This window comes from Leptonychotes weddellii, chromosome 15, assembly GCF_054177405.1.
Source record: "Leptonychotes weddellii isolate Sample4059 chromosome 15, ASM5417740v2, whole genome shotgun sequence".
In the NCBI taxonomy this organism is placed as follows: Eukaryota; Metazoa; Chordata; class Mammalia; order Carnivora; family Phocidae; genus Leptonychotes; species Leptonychotes weddellii.
The window spans coordinates 15,849,032-15,864,988 of NC_138383.1; the positions used below are offsets into that span (position 1 = coordinate 15,849,032).

General features: G+C 47.2%; 1 protein-coding gene across 1 annotated transcript in view; it reads left to right on the top strand.

The window, feature by feature from the left end:
- The first annotated feature begins 2,483 nt into the window (after positions 1–2,483).
- The window catches only part of PLEKHM1 (pleckstrin homology and RUN domain containing M1), a 28,742-nt gene continuing 15,268 nt past the window's right edge, over positions 2,484–15,957 (top strand). The window contains exons 1-3 of the mRNA XM_081805959.1: positions 2,484–2,487; positions 2,679–3,646; positions 13,286–13,556. Coding sequence (XP_081662085.1) covers positions 2,484–2,487; positions 2,679–3,646; positions 13,286–13,556 — 1,243 coding nt within the window. The remainder of the gene's footprint in view (positions 2,488–2,678; positions 3,647–13,285; positions 13,557–15,957) is intronic.

Below are 15,957 nucleotides of genomic sequence, written 5' to 3' on the forward strand. Positions count from 1 at the left end.
TGATGGTAAGAACAGGCACGGTAACAAATTGAGGTTAAAGTTTATTGAGTACTTGTTTTGTGCTAGACACACTAGCAAGCATTTTACCTATGTTATCTCACATAGCCTTTAACACAGTCCTAACAGGTGGGTGCTGTTACCATGCATGTTTTACAGGGAAGGGAATGAAGTCTTTGAACTTTAGGAACCTATTGTGGGGCCCGGCAGTGTGCCAACCAAAGGCAGGACGCTGGAGCCCTGCTCTTAATCGGGTTACCACCCCACCTCTCAGGACTCCACGTGGAGCTGGGACCTCACAGGGGCCATCTGTCAAAAATCTGCCTCCCTAGCTCATCTCAGAAAGTGGCCCCATTCTGTCACAATGGTTTGGATACAAGCAATTGGTTAGCAAATGTCCCTTCCTTCTCTGCCTGTGGAAACTACCCCTTTGTGTCCAGAACCCATGAGCCTCAGTGTCTGCTCACTGCAAGCTGTACTTTTGGATTCTCATTGGTCTGTTTTCAGAATGAGGCCTAGAGCAAAAACCAGCAGGCCCCTGCCTCCCCCCATAACTATTCCACCAACACATTTACACCTTCTTCTGATAGGTCACCTCCTTGTTACCATATGCCTTAGATATGATTCACCTACCATAAAAGTCACCATTTTAAAGTGTCCAATTCAGTGGGTTTTACTATATTCACAAGGTTGTGCAACATCATTGTGATATAATTGAAGAATACTTTCATCACCCTGGAAGGAAACCCCTTACCTGTTAGCTATGGATTTACCTATTCTGGACTTGAATATAAATGGAATCATACCATATGTGGCTTTTTGTGACCACCTTCCTTCACTTAGTATGTTTTCAAGGTTCATCCATGTTACAGCATGGGTCATGACTGAATAATATTCCATTGTGTGGATATACAATTTATTTATCTGTTCATCAGTTAGTGGACATTTGTTTTATTCCTACTTTTTGGCTATTATGAATAATATTGCTGTGAACATTCATGTACGACTTTTCTGTGGACATTGTCTTTTAATTCTCTTGGGTATATATCCATGAGTTGAATTGCTGAGTCATATGGTAACTCTATATTTAACTTTTTGAGGAACTACCAAACTGTTCTCCACAGAAGCTACACCATTTCACATTCCCACCAGCAGTGTGTAAGAGTTCCATTTCCTCTACCTCTTTGCCAACACTTGTTATTCTCTGTCTTTTTTTATTATAGGCATCCTGGTGAGCATAAAGTAGTGTCTTATGGCTTCGATTTTTATTTCAATACTATCTAATGATATTGAGCATCTTTTCATATACTTGCTCTCCATTTGTATACCTTTAGAGAAATGTCTCTGCAAATCCTTTGCCCATTTTTCTTTTTCAAATAAAAAAATATATTTTTTATTTATTTATTTGAAGAGAGAGCAAGAGCACGAGAGAGCAGGGAGGTGGGAGGAGGCAGAGGGAGGGGCAGAAGCAGACTTCCCACTGAGCAGGGAGCCCGATGCGGGGGCTCAATCCCAGGACCCCGGGATCATGACATGAGCTGAAGGCAGATGCTTAACTGACTGAGCCACCCAGGCACCCCTCCTTTGCCCATTTCTCAATTGGATTATTTGTTCTAGTACTATTGAATTGTTAAGAGCTCTGTATATTCTGGATACTAGACCTTTATCCGATACATGATAATACTTGCATATAAGATATGCAGATTTTTTTTCCTATTCTGTGGGTTGTCTTTTTACTTTCCTGATAGTATCCTTTTGAAGCACAAAAGCTTTTAGTTTTGATGAATTCCAACTTACCTATTTTTTATTGGATGCTTATCCATTGAATGTCATATAAGAAAACATTGCCTGATCCAAAGATTTATACCTATTTCCTTCTAAGAGTTTTATAGTTTTAGCTCTTAACCTTTAGGTCTTTGATCCATTTTGAGTTCATTTTTTATATCGTGTGAGATAGGAGTCCAACTTCTCATTCTTTTCCATGGGCCTATTCACTTATCCCAGCACCATTTGTTGAAAAGACTATTCTTCACCCACTGAAATGTCTTGGGTTGAAAATCAGTTGCCCATAAATGCATGGGTTGGTCACCAGTGCTTGACTAGCTAGCATGTCTTGAAATGTTGTTTGGGGTTTTGACATTGTAAATAAGAGCAGGGCTCAGCCAGAAGACGTTAAGGTAAAAACCTGTGTTCTAAAATCCTCATTTCCATAAGCCAACATTAAGGGGAGTTTGACATATCTTCTGACCCAGTCTAAGCTATTAGGGCAGATACGTGCAGTCTCTTGGGCCCAGCTAGCTTTGTTGCCATATGAACCTGCATTTGCCCATGACGTACTCTACTGGGTTCGTAAGGAGAGGAGGAGACAGCAAATAGGTTTACTTCAGAAAGAGAACTTGGATTCTCAGAAGCCGCAGGAGAAGGGGGAGCAGCTGCTATAGCCATTGCACGTTTTAGATGGCCCGGGGGTGTGTGTCCACGCGCGCATGCGTGCGTGTACATGCACACAAAGGCAGTAACACTGGCTCCCTGCATTCCCTGTGCACCCCTGAGGGGCAGGAAGAGCCAGTCCCACTGGAGGCGTGAGCAGGTGCACACCCCATGCATACTTGCGCACACGCTCACGCACCTTGTGTACGCTGATCCAGCGGCAGTTCTTGGGAACGGCGGGCTTCTCTGAGTCCGCCCGCAGTCCGGCTCTGAGGCGGAGCAGCCCTCGCACCTCACCCCGACCCTGCTGTCCACTTACTGTTCCAGGAACAGAGTGGGTCCTTGCATCCCCGAAGTCCACATCCCAGGGAGTGGGTTCTTGGTGCCTCAGCTGCTTGTGCTGTTGGGGAGCCCTGCTCTGAGACGCTGTTCCCTGGGGCTCTGCCACAACAGCTTGGGGAGATGGTTGCTCACACAGCTGTTGGCGTGGCTGAGCAAGCTCTCCAGGCCCTCAGTAGCCTGTTCAGAAAGCAAAAGCAAAGGGCAGCCAGTTTCCATTCACATCAGTCCTTTCCTCAGCTCTGTGAGCTTTTTCCCTGGAGATCCTGGCACCCCGGCTCACTTGGCCACCCACTCTGCCGAAGTCCCAGCGGGGGAGAAGTTTCGTGAGGCGTGTCACAGGAGGGCTGTGTGGAAGCAAGGAGCAACGGATGATGAGGGCCTTGCTTGTTTTCTTATCACTGCCCCAGTAGCCTTGGGCATTCTCACTGACAACCTGTCACACAGGTTTCTTTGTTTAAAAACTTCTAGGGTGTTGTCGGAATTCAGCAAAGCCCAGGTAAACTCTGTGCCAACCAGCGGACTGAGCGGACTCAGCGGAGAAGCGGAGATTCCCACAGGGCGGGCCTCACTCTCCTTCCCCGGCCCAGAGGCCAGCATCCCGTGTGATGTGCCCGCAGAGCCCCTCCTGGCCCAGGCATCCCCTGCCACTCAAGACGGGCACCGCAAGCAGGAGCCGCCTGCCCAGGCACCTGGCGCCCTGGGCTTGCAGCAGTCGGGCACTGCCCAAGCTGTCCCTTCGGGAAGCGCTTCAGGCCAGCAGCCTGCCAGTCCCGTGAGAGAGGTGGCCAGAGCGATGGCCCAGGGGAGTGGCCAGCAGAAGCCCCTGGAGGATGACGGAGCTGCGTGGAGCCTTGGGGTGTGCTCACCCACCAGTCCGGTGAGTGGTGCAAGCTTTTCAGGGGACGGGCTTGGGGAAATGTCTCAGAGCTGGTGCAGGGTATCTCCAGCTCGTGACCCGGAGTGGTCTCTGCCTTCTCCCCGCTAACCCCTCATGTCTCTTGGCGGATATGAGCCAGACACTGTGCCAGTCCCTTCCCATGGGTGTCTCTTGTCATCTCACATTGACCCCATGGAGAAGATAATTTTCATCTGACCATGGATTCTGTCCTTAACCGCTGCCTCTTAACCAGCGTAAGGCCTCAGGCCAGGCACTTCACCTCACTGAGACTTGGTTTCTTCCTTCGCGCTTGTTATTTTTAAATTCATATTTTCTAAAATACCAGGCTTTGAGAATACTCATCTTGCAACATGAACCAGACTTAGAATTGCGCTGTCCAGTATGGCAGCCACAAGCCACACACGTGGCTGCTGAACGAGCACTTAAAGTGTGGCCAGTCCAAACCAAGATAACCCTGGATTTTGAAGTCTTAGTATGAAAAAAAGAATGTGAAATGTCTCAATAAATTTGTATTGATTACATGTTAAAATGAAAATATTTTTGATATGTTGAGTTAAATGTATTATCAAAATTAATTTCACCTGTTTCTTTTTACATTTTAAAAATGTGGCTAGTAGAATATTTAAAATGACACACGTGACTGGAATTCTATTTCTGTTAGGCAGTGCTGCTCTAGGATAAGCCAGTCTACTTTGTTGATAACCCGCGGGAAGCCAGCCCTGGGAATCTTCTGGACAGAGCCATGGGTCAGAGGCTTGAGAACTATCATCAAAGCTGTGAACCCAAGCTCTTTTGCCATTTCACATTTGTTCTTGTGTCGTGAACAGCCCGGATCGGAAGTTGTATGCCAGTGTGCACGTGAACACACAAAGCCCCGAGTTTATCCCAGCTGCTATCTGGGGTTCATGCTGGGAGATGGTCTTGCTTTTTCAGCTCCATCCATGCACATCTCTTAACTGGCCTGTAGCTTCCAGATCTTATAACTCAGGATGGGGCCAAGGCCATGAAATAGACTAGGAAACAAATGCATGCACACACCCTTGTTTTTGTTTTTGTTTTTTTTAAAGATTTTTTTTTATTTATTTATTTGAGACAGAGAGAATGAGAGAGAGAGAGCACATGAGAGGGGGGAGGGTCAGAGGGAGAAGCAGACTCCCTGCCAAGCAGGGAGCCCGACGCGGGACTCGATCCCGGGACTCCAGGATCATGACCTGAGCCGAAGGCAGTCGCTCAACCAACTCAGCCACCCAGGCGCCCACACACACCCTTGTTTTTAACAGTTTTTCTGAGCTATAACTCATACACCATATAATTCACCTAAACAAAATGTATAATTCAGCTTTTTTCATACATTCGCAAGGCTGTGCAACTCTCACTACAATCTGATTTGAAAACATTTTCATCCCCCATCAAAGAAACTCCTTGCCATTAGCAGTGACTCCCCATCCGCCTCTCCTCCCCACCGGCCTCACTTCTCTCATCCCCTGGCAACAGCTAATCTCCTTTGTCTATAGATTTGCTATTCTGGACATTTCATGTAAATGGAATCATGTAATACATAATCTTTTGTGACTGACTTCTTCCAGTTAACATATTGTTTTCAGGATTCATCCCTGTTGTAGCCTGACCTATACTTCAATGAGTAATAATTCATTGTAGATTCCACTGTATGAACACATTACATTTTATTTTGTCCTCCATCAGGTGATAGACGTTTGGTTTTTGCCCCATATTTTGGCTATTACAAATAATACTGCAGTGAACATTCATGTGCAAGTTTTTGTGTGGATATATATTTTTAATTGTCTTGGGTGCATACCTAGCAGTAGAATTTCTGAGTCACGTGGTAATTCTATATTTAGCCTTTTGAGGAACTGCCAAACTGTTTTCCAAAGCAGCTGCCCCATTTTATATTCCCACCAGCAGTGTATTCTTCTACATCCTCACCAACAGATCTTATTGTCTCCGTAAAAATTGTTATTATAGCTATCCTACGGGGTGAGGAGTAGTATCTCATTATGGTTTTGATTTGTTTTTCTTTAATGACTAATGATATCAAGTATCATCTTTCTATGTGCCTTTTGGCCATTTGTATATCTGCTTTGGAGAAATGTCTATTCAAAACCTTGGCCCATTTTTAAATTGGATTTTTTGTCTTTTTATTCTTGAGTCATAATAGTTCTTTATATATTCTGGATTCTATACCCTCATTAGATACATAATTAGCAACTATTTTCTCCCATCCTGTGAGTTGTCTTTTCACTTTCTTGGTGGTATCACTTACAGCATGAATGTTTTTAGTTTTGATATCATCCAATTTATCTGGTTTTTTTTCTTACTTCATTTGGGCTTTTGGTGTCATATCTATACTCATTTCCTAATTCAAGATCACAGAGATTTACTCTTATGTGTTCTTCTGAAAATTTTATAGTTTCAGCTCTTCTATTTAGATCTAGGATCCATTTTGAGTTGATTTTTGTACATGGTATAAGGATGGGGTCCAACTTGATTCTTTTGTGTATGGATAGCCAGTTGTACCAGCACCATTTGTTAAAAACACCATAATTTCCCCCTTTAGAAGGCCCTTGGGTCCTGTGATCGAGCCCCACGTCAGTCTCCCTGCTCAGTGGGGAGCCTGCTTCTCCCTCTCCCTCTGCCTGCCGCTCCCCCTGCTTATGCTCATGCTCTTTCTCTCTCTCTCTCTCTCAAATAAAGAAAATCTTAAAAAAAAAACACACACATTTAAAAAAATAATAAATAAAATGTAGACCCTTTCCCGCCCACCAGAAGGCTCTCATGCCTTCTCCCATTGTTCCCCTCCAAAGGAAGGCTCCATTCTGACTTCTAGCACCATGGGTTCATTTTTCCTGTTGTTGAACTTCATTCATATAAATGGAATCGTACGATATGTACTCCTGCTTCTTTCACCTAGTGTTTGTCTGTGAGATTCACCTGTGCGTTTAGCATGAGGTTATAGTTTGTTCTTTTCCATTGTTCTGTAGTATTCCATTGTAAGAATATATCCCAATGCATCTATCCATTCTCCTGCTAACAGACACTTGGGTTGTTTCCAGGTTTTGGCTATTAGGACGAGAGCTGCTGTGAACATTCTCGCACTTGCCTTTCAGTGAACCTCTGTACTCATTTCTGTGGGTATATATCTAGGAATGGAATGCCAGGTCACTGGGTAGGGGTGTGTTTACCTTTAGTAGATACTGCCAAGCATTGTCTAACAGTGCTTGTACTGACTTGTACTCACACTAGCAATACATGAGCATTTTCATTGCTCTTTATCCTAGCCAGGGGTGTCATCAGTCTTTGTACTAGCCACTTTAAAAGGTGTGTAGTGGTGTCTCACCTTGGTTGGGGTTTTTTTTGTTTTGTTTTGTTCTTAAGATTTTGTTTGAGAGAGAGCACATGCACACGTGCGAGCAGGTTTGGGGGAGCAGAGGGAGAGGGAGAGAGTCTGAAGCAGACGCCTTGCTGAGCACAGAGCCAGATGCGGGGCTCGATCCCGGGACCCTGAGATCACGACCTGAGCCAAAACCGAGTTGGGTGCTTAACCACTGCACCACCCAGGTGCCCCTCACAGTGGTTTTAATTTGCATTTCCCTGATGACCAAAGATTTTGATACCTTTTCATTTCCTTACTGGCCAGTCCTTTTTTGGAAGTGTTTAAGTCATTGTTTCATTCTTAAATTGAGTTGTGTGTATTTTCCTTATTTATTTGTAGGGGCTCTTTATATATTATGGATAGGTCTTTTATGGCAGAAAAAATATATAGCATATGTACGCATAGCAGATGTCTTCTTTGAGTCTATGGCTTGCCTTTTAAATCTCTTAATGGTATCTTTTATGGAACAGATGTTCTTGGGGGTTTTTTTTGTTTTTTTTTTTAAAGATTTTATTTATTTGAGAGAGAGAGTGAGAGAGAGCATGAGAGGGGAGAGCGTCAGAGGGAGAAGCAGACCCCCCGCTGAGCAGGGAGCCCGATGTGGGGCTCGATCCTGGGACTCCAGGATCATGACCTGAGCTGAAGGCAGTTGCTTAACCAACTGAGCCACCCAGGCGCCCTCGATGTTCTTGGTTTTAATGATACTCAATTTATCGATCTCTCTGTGGTTAATATGTTTTGTGTCTATTTTTAAACTCTTTGTCTACCCAAAGCTGTGAGGCTGTGAAAACCCCTGTATTTTCATCTAGAAGCTTTACTGTTTTACCTTTTGCAGTCAGGTTTATGATCCCTCTGGGATTAATTTTTGTGTATGGTGTGAGGTAGGAGTCAAAAGTCATGTTTTTCCATAGGGATATCTGATGGACTAGCACCACTTACTGACTATGACTATTTAAATCATGTCACTGTATAAGTGAGGGTCACACTCTCCATTTTTACTATCCTGAAGATTACTTCAGGGCCCAGAATGTCACAGGACCCTGAAGGTTATGAGCAGAAAACTGTCACCACGCTCTGAAGGGTGAAGAAGAAAGGCTCCACAGCCCCCGGCTTGAGCTGGCAGCAGAGGGCTGTCCCGAGGGTTTGTGGCTGTGTGCCCCAGCAGGGCTCCACAGAGTGGCACTGACCAAATTGAGTTCACTCCTGTCCAGGATGTGACTTGTCTTGTGTTGGCTCAGACATCCTGTCTTGCCAGGGTCCCAGAGCTGATGGGACAGGGCAGCTTGTCACCCAAGCTCCTCCTCTGCTTACCGAGTGTTGACCCTCGGGCCTCCTTGCAGCTCCTGACAAAACAAGCTCCTTCCAGCCCCAGGCTTGTCCATTTGCTGTTCCATCTGCCGGGACCCTTTCCCAGCTTGCTCCTTTTCCTCGCCTTTGTCTCTGCCTTTCCTGAGCACCTTGTCTCAAAAGCACCATCCCCAGAGACTCTGTTTCCCATTTGCCTGCTTTACTTTGTTTATAACACTCATCACTGTGTGAAATCATATTGTCTCTCGATCTGTCTACTTGTTTATTTTCTGCCTCTGGACTCGCATATCAGCTCCATGATATGAAAGAACGTGTCTGCTCCCTTCTGTAATGTCAGCTCTGAGCACTGTACCTGGGAGAGTATAGGCATAATTAATAGTTCTCGAACTCTCAGAGACTCTCAAGATGCTGACTCGTAAGTTTACATTGAGAAGTATACCATCAAGTGCATGGGGTGGGCAGGTTGGTCTGACCAGGGCAGGCTCCGCCTCCCTGCAGGCCTCAGGGGAGTCAGGTTGCTGAGAGTCACAGGACCCACTCATCCCTGAACTCGGTAGACAGCCTCTGGGCCCCGCTGTGCAGCCCGCCGGCTCACACTGGCCCAGGGGACCCCCAGCCTTTGGACAGGGCAGCACCCTGCCCTGTGTGTCACCTCTGTAGTTCTCATCTTTCTGTGCTTCTGGCACTTAGTCACTGCTCTTTATTTGACACTTGGGCGGCGTGAGGTGGACAGTGCGGGGAGTAGAGGGGGGTCACTGTCAAGTTGTATAACCATGAGAGCCATTCAGTCTTTCTTTAAAAAAAAAAAAAACACATTATTTTAAATTCACTCAACACAAAGGCCCTGCTCTGGGCCAAGCACCATGCTTGGTACAGTGATGGAACAGGACGGACACGGGCCCTGCTCCCTGGGGACAGACACCGGATTAGACAAGTCATTACCCACATCATAATTATGCTGGTGACAAGTGCTGGGAAGGAAAGGAGCAGGGAGTGGGGGAGCTAAGGGGACTTTTATTTGTGGAGTCTGGGGGGTTGTGAATTGATTTCTCAGTGTGACTCCAGAGGACAGTCTGAATTCTAAAACTTCATCCTAATCACTTCCCTTATGTGGTCCCCTCATCACCGCCTATAGCATGTGGTCCCCACCCCCAGACAGGAGTACAGGCAAAATCTCTTTGCCTGGTGTAATGAGGATAGACTGGACAAAAAGCACTTTTTCTGAAAACAGTCCAGACACCTAGTATCTCTCTCCTCAGCCAGACTCCCCTCTGAGACTTAGCTGTTGTTTACAGCATCCTGTACCTTTACTAACTCCAGTGGCATTCCTCTGTTTTGGGTCCCTAGTGGCAGGCGCTGCTCTGGCTTAGACCCTTGGTCGGTAGTGGTTTCCCCCACTGTTAAAGGGGCAGGGAACTGGCCAGATGTGGGGCCTGGGTGAGCAGAAGGTAGGAAGGTGGTAGGAAAGGGGAGGGAGAAGGACAACAGTGGTGCGCTACCCCCCACACACACTTCATGGTAGCGGGTGCTGGCTGGGGCACAGCTGCAGAGAGCTACCTCCAGGCCTGTGTGCAAAGGCTCCAAGGACCCAATGTTCCCACTGTTTTTTCTTTATTACCTAAGAGAACAAAAGATTTTCCCTGGAGTATCATTTCCTGGTGGCTGACCTTGGCCGCTGGCCCGTGTCTGAACATTTCCTAGTAGTCTCCCTTGCCTTTCGGAGAGAGAAGCCCTCACCAGTGAACATACATCACCTCACAATTCACATTTGTCCCCTTCCTTCCGGTCCCCTCACTCCACCCTTCTTATTTCATACTAAAGACGTTTGGATAGTCAAGATCTATTCCCTCATCTGTTATAACTCTGTGCCAGGCATAAAGAAAAATGAAAAATTGCAAACAACCTTATAGGTGCTAGGCTGGGGGTAAGCAAAGAATGCCATGGGGGCCCCGAGGAGTCCCTGACCCTGCCAGGAGGTGGGAGGAGTGCAGACTGGGGAATAGTAAGGAAAGCTTCCAGGAGGAGGTGATGGATGACCCCTGAGCTGAGACTTAAGGAATAGTGGTCTCTCCCATTGGAGCCATTAGCTGGGGCTGGGAGGCCACAGGACTTCCCAGGTATGTCCACCAGGCTCTGTGAGGCTCCTCCTATCCATTTTCCTCAGGGAGCTCCCCTGGGTCTCTATGGCCTAGGCAGGCTTTGTTCAGAATCCTGTGTTACAGGTAGTCCTCAAGCAGCCACTCTGATTGACACAGTGTCCTGTCATTGGCAGGAGGAAGCACCTGCTAATTCTGAGGGTTTTTGGAGGAAGCCCTGGAGGCCCAGCATTGTGAGGCCCCCACACTCCTGACTCAGAGCTCTCTACTCTTGGCTTAAGGAGCCATCTAGCATCTGAATAGATTAAACCATCCAAACCAATCCTTCGAGGGCAGTCCCAGCCCTGCTCCCCTTCCTTGTCTCTGGGAGCAGGGAGGGCAGTCTGAGTTAGGGGTTGGAAATAGCAACTTCAGGGTGAGGTTGGTGACACTTAACAAAATAGCTGGGCTGGGCTAACCCCTTGTGTGAGTCATTTCCTCTGTATAGACAGTCACTTAGGGCAGTCCAACCAGCTTCTTGCCTCTGCTCATTCATGCTTAGGCACAGAAAGGCAGGGAGCGCTTGAAATAGTGGGGAAAAAAAAAAAGAAAAGAAGAAGCTAAAATCCATTCCCACAATCCCCTGACCCCAGACCCAACCCACTTCCACCAGCCAGCGAGCAACTTCAGGCTCAGACAGTAACAGAAGAGAAGGGGCAGGGCCTGCCTGCCTGGGGCCTCAGGGGCCTGCCCAGAAGTGAGGAGTCCCAGCAGAGGTGGCCAGTGAGGACTCTGGGTCCTGCTCACCCATGCCTCCCTCATCTCAAACCCTATAAGCAGGGCTGAAAAATTCTACAGCCCTTCAACAACCGGTGCTGGGATAACGGGATATGCACATGCAAAAGAATAAAGTGGACCCCTTCCTCACACCATACACATAAATTAATTCAAGATAGATTGTAGACCTAAGTGTAAGAGCTAAAACTATAAAGCTTTTAGCAGAAAACATAGGAGCAAATCTTTATAACCTAGGACAGTGGCGTCTTACATATAACACCAAAGGCAGAGACAAAATAAAAAATAGATACATTGGACTTCAGCAAAATTTTAAAATTTTGTGCCTCAAAAGGCACCATCAAGAAAGTGAAAAGACAACCCCCAGAACTGAAGAAATTATTTGCAAACCATGTATATGGTATGGGCCTAGTATCCCATATATCCTAGAATATATAAAGAACCCTTACAACTTGAATGTTTCCTAAGGCCTTTGTAATGAAGTACCATAAACTTGATAACTCAAAAGAATAGAAATGCGTTCTCTGATAGTTCTAGAAGCTAGAAGTCCAAAATCCAGATGTTGGCAGGAACGTTCTGGAGATCCTGAGAAAGAATCCGTTCTGCACCCTTCTCTCAGGTTGGGGTTCCTTGGCTCAAAGATCCGTCACTCCCAGCTCTGTCTCTGTCATCACATGACTTTCTCGTTCTGTGTCTGTCTTCACTTGGGATTCTCCTCTGTGTGTGTGTGTCTTTTCTCTTATAAGAACACCAATCACATTGAAGCGGTCACCTTCCCCTAGCATGACCTCATCTTAACTAATTACATCTGCAACAACCCTACTTCCAAAGGTCAGGTTCTGAGATACTGGGGGTTAAGGTTTTAACATATCTCTGTGGGGGACACAATTCAACCTATAACACAGGAACAAAAAGACAAACCAATTTAAGAATGGGCAAAGGATTTGAATAGACATTTCTCCAAAGAAGATATACCAATGTCCACGAAGCACAAGAAAGGTTGCTGTGTCATTAGACATTGGGGAGATTGCAAACCCAAACCACAAGATGGTACTTCACACCCATCGGGATGGCTATAAGCAAACAGATAACAAAAAATGGTGGAGAGGATGTGGAGAAATTGGAATCCTCATACATGGCCGGTGGGAATGTAAAATGTGCAGCCCGTGTGGAAAACAGTTTGGAAATTCCTCGGAAAGTTAGACATAGTTACCATATGACCCATCCGTTCCACTCATAGGTATGTGCTCAAGGAAATGGAAAACAAGCATCCACACAAAATTTTGGACATGAATGTTCACAGCAGCATTATTCATAATTGCCAAAAGGGGGAAACAGCCCTAATGCCCATGAGCTAGTGAGCAGACAGTGTGGTATGGATACCATTATGGGATACCATTTAGTAATGAAGAGGAATGAAGTACTCACAGCTGCTATAACGTGGACAGACCCTGAAAACATGGTGCTAAGGGGAAGAAGGCAGACACAAAGACCATGTGTTAGAAGATTCCATTTATATGAAATGTCCAGAGTGGACAAATCTATGGAAACAGAAAGTAGATTATTGCTTGCCTAGAACCGGAGCAGTTGAGGGGAAATGGGGAGTGACTGCTCATGGGCATGGGCTTTCTTTTTGGAGTAATGAAAACGTTCTAAACTTAGATTGTGGTGAGGGTTGCACAACTCTGTGAACACACAAACTATTAAACTGTACACTTGAAATGGGTTAATTTAATGATAGGTGAATTGTGTCTCAATAAAGATGTCCATAAAAAGCTTCAAAAACAACCTCTGGAGGTGCCTGGGTGGCTCAGTTGGTTAGGCGTCTGCCTTCAGCTCAGGTCATGATCCCGGGGTCCTGGGATCGAGCCCCGCGTCGGGCTCCCTGCTCAGCGGAGAGTCAGCTTCCCGCTCTCCCTCTGTCCCTCCTCCCCTGCTCATGATCTCTCTCAAATAAATAAATAAAATCTTTTAAAAAATAACAAGAAATAAAAAAAATCTTTAAAAAAGAAAGAAACAAACCTGTCTTCACTCCTTTCCCACTAGAAAAGCAAGAGCTGGATCTCAGAGGATGACTTCTACCGGCCTACCCAGGAGCCGCCCCCAGAGAGCCCCTCAGAACGCTCCGTGGCTCCTTCCGGAGGGACACCAGAATCGAGGCCCGGGCTCCTCCGGCATTTTTCTCAAGGACCAAGAAAAAGCTGCTCCACGGGGGCCTTAGACAAAGCCCGTGTGCCTTCCCCAGGAGGCAGGAAAAGCCAGGCAGCCACGGCGCCGGAGCATAAGAACTTCAGGGTGGTGCACCGCCGGCAGATGGGTAGGTGGCTGTGGCTTCCAGCGGCCTCGCTGTGCAGGGCAGTGCCTTCCAGAGCGCAGTGCTGATGGCCTCCGGGTCATGTCTTCTCCCAAACAACACCTCTTCCCCCAGTGTAATAAGGAGCACCCTTGCTGAGTAATTCAGGAAAGCATTTCAGGAAAGGTACTACATTATCTCATAAAATCTCAACAGTATAATGTTCAAAAGCCTGTTTCATATATTGAAATATTGACACTTTTTCCTTGAAGTCGTATGATTATACAAAACCCTGGGTTCTGCCTGGAGCCCAGAGCAAACCCTGCCCCTCGAAGGCATTTCAGTGTCCCCTCCCAAGGCCTTTACCTTAGATGGTTTGTTTAACAGCGCTCGTGGGATGTATCATGATGCTCTGCTATCTGATTAGTGTCCTCTCTGTGCTGTTTACAGTGAGGCCAGCTCGATTTCCATGCCCTGTGAAATTCTAGAAAGCGGTCAATAACCATAACCTAATTTATCTACAATCCCCATAAACAAAAAAGTATGCCCGGGTGTGTGTCTCTTTCCCACTTCGTTTGGTGTCCGCAATGAGCCAGCAGACAATTCTGGCCAGGTTCCTGGCTTGGGGAGTATGGGTAGAGCTTTGGTCTCCAAGCTGGCTTCATTTAGGTTTTTCTTTAGGTCTTTTCTTGGGGTGATTGTAACCATGCCAGAGAAGGTGTGCTTCATGCCTAGGCCATCAGGTTCCCTGAAGGGTAGGAAGACCCTGTACAATTGTTTGAAATCTCCAAGGCTAGTCCAGGCTGGGAGAGAGAGAACTGTGTGTCCTTTGGACCCCAGGTTGGTGGCAGACCCCTACGAAACAGGGAGCCCTGAGCAGTGTGTGGTAGTTAGGCAGGCGCTCATTTAGCAGATAGTTATCTGCGATGTGCCAGTCTGTTCTAGGTGCTGGGGACACAGCAGGAAGCAAAACAAAGTCTCTGTCTTCACAGACTTATATCCTAGGCAGGAAATAAGACGATTCACAAGTAAATATATAGTCTGGGCCGGTGGTAATCATTGCTATGGAGAACAGTAAATTTGGGAGTACCAAGGTGGGGAGTGTACTATTTCACATGGCCAAGGAAGCCCTCACAAATAAGGTGACCTCTGAGGAGATGTGGAGGGAGGGAGGGAGGCAGGCAGGCAGGCGCGGGGCGACCTTCGTGTCTCAAGCAGGGGAACAGATGCAAAGCCCCTGCCCTGGGCACGTGTCCGGGAAACTGAGGAGATGGGGAGGGCGTGGTTAGAGATGAGGGCAGAGTGAGCGAGGGCCTCGAGGGCCACAGAAGCAGCATTAGCTTTCATTCTGAGGGAGATGGCAGCCATTGCAGGGTTTGGGGCAGAGGGACGTGATCTGACTTCCTTTAAATGGGGAGTCATCCTGGCTCATATGTTGAAGGATCTCAGGGAGAGAGATCAGCCAGGCTGGGGGTGACGGCCGACTGAGCCCACATGGTAGCGGTGGAGGTGGTGAGAAGTGGGGTGTTCTGGATACGCCAGCGGGATTTGCAGAAAGACTGCATGTGGGGTGTGGAAGAACGGAAATCAAGGGTAACTCCAAGGTTTTTACCCCAAGCAACTGGGAGGATACAGTGTAGCATTTACAGAGATGAGGAATGTTGGGGGAGAAGCCAGTTTGCAGTGGGAGGGTCAGCAATTCATTTTCAGGCATGTCCACTTTGAGGAGCTTATTAGATATTAGACATACGTGGAGCAAGGTGGAGATCTAAATCTGAGATTCAAGGGCGGGGTTTAGGCCAGAGATAAAAACCAGGGCCTTGTTGGCATAAAGCCCTGCAAGTGGGCAAGACCAGGTAGGAGGTGGGTGTCGTTGGAGGAGAGGACCCAGGACTGAGTTCTGGGGTGCCCCCGTGTTGAGATGTCAGGGAGAGAAGGAGGAGCGAGCCCAGGGGACAGAAGAGTGGCCCGTTAGGCGGAGTAGGACCCAGAGTGGCACCTCAGCAGCCGAGGGAGGGAAGGGGGGCTCAGCTGCATCCAGTGATGCTGATGAGTCAGGCCAGATGGGGACCAAGGATTAGGCTTTGGATTTGGTGACAAGGAGGGCATGGGGCTTCCCTTCCAGTGGAAGGAGGGGACAGAAGCCTGACTGGAGCAGATTCAAGATGGAATGGAAGCCGGGGCGCTAGAGACAGTTTTGACACCTCCTCAGGGGGTTCTCTGTAAAGGGGGACGGAGGAACAGGGTGGTAATTAGAGATGTGAGTGCCATCAAGAAAGCTATTTTTAAAGATGGCAGAAATAACAGCTTGTTTGTATGCTGGCGGGAATGATCCGGGAGGGAAGGGAGAAAGCAGTGACACGGGAGAGGGAGGGTTGTTGGAGAGATGTTCTTGTCCTTGAGTAGGCGGGGGGGGGGGGGGGGG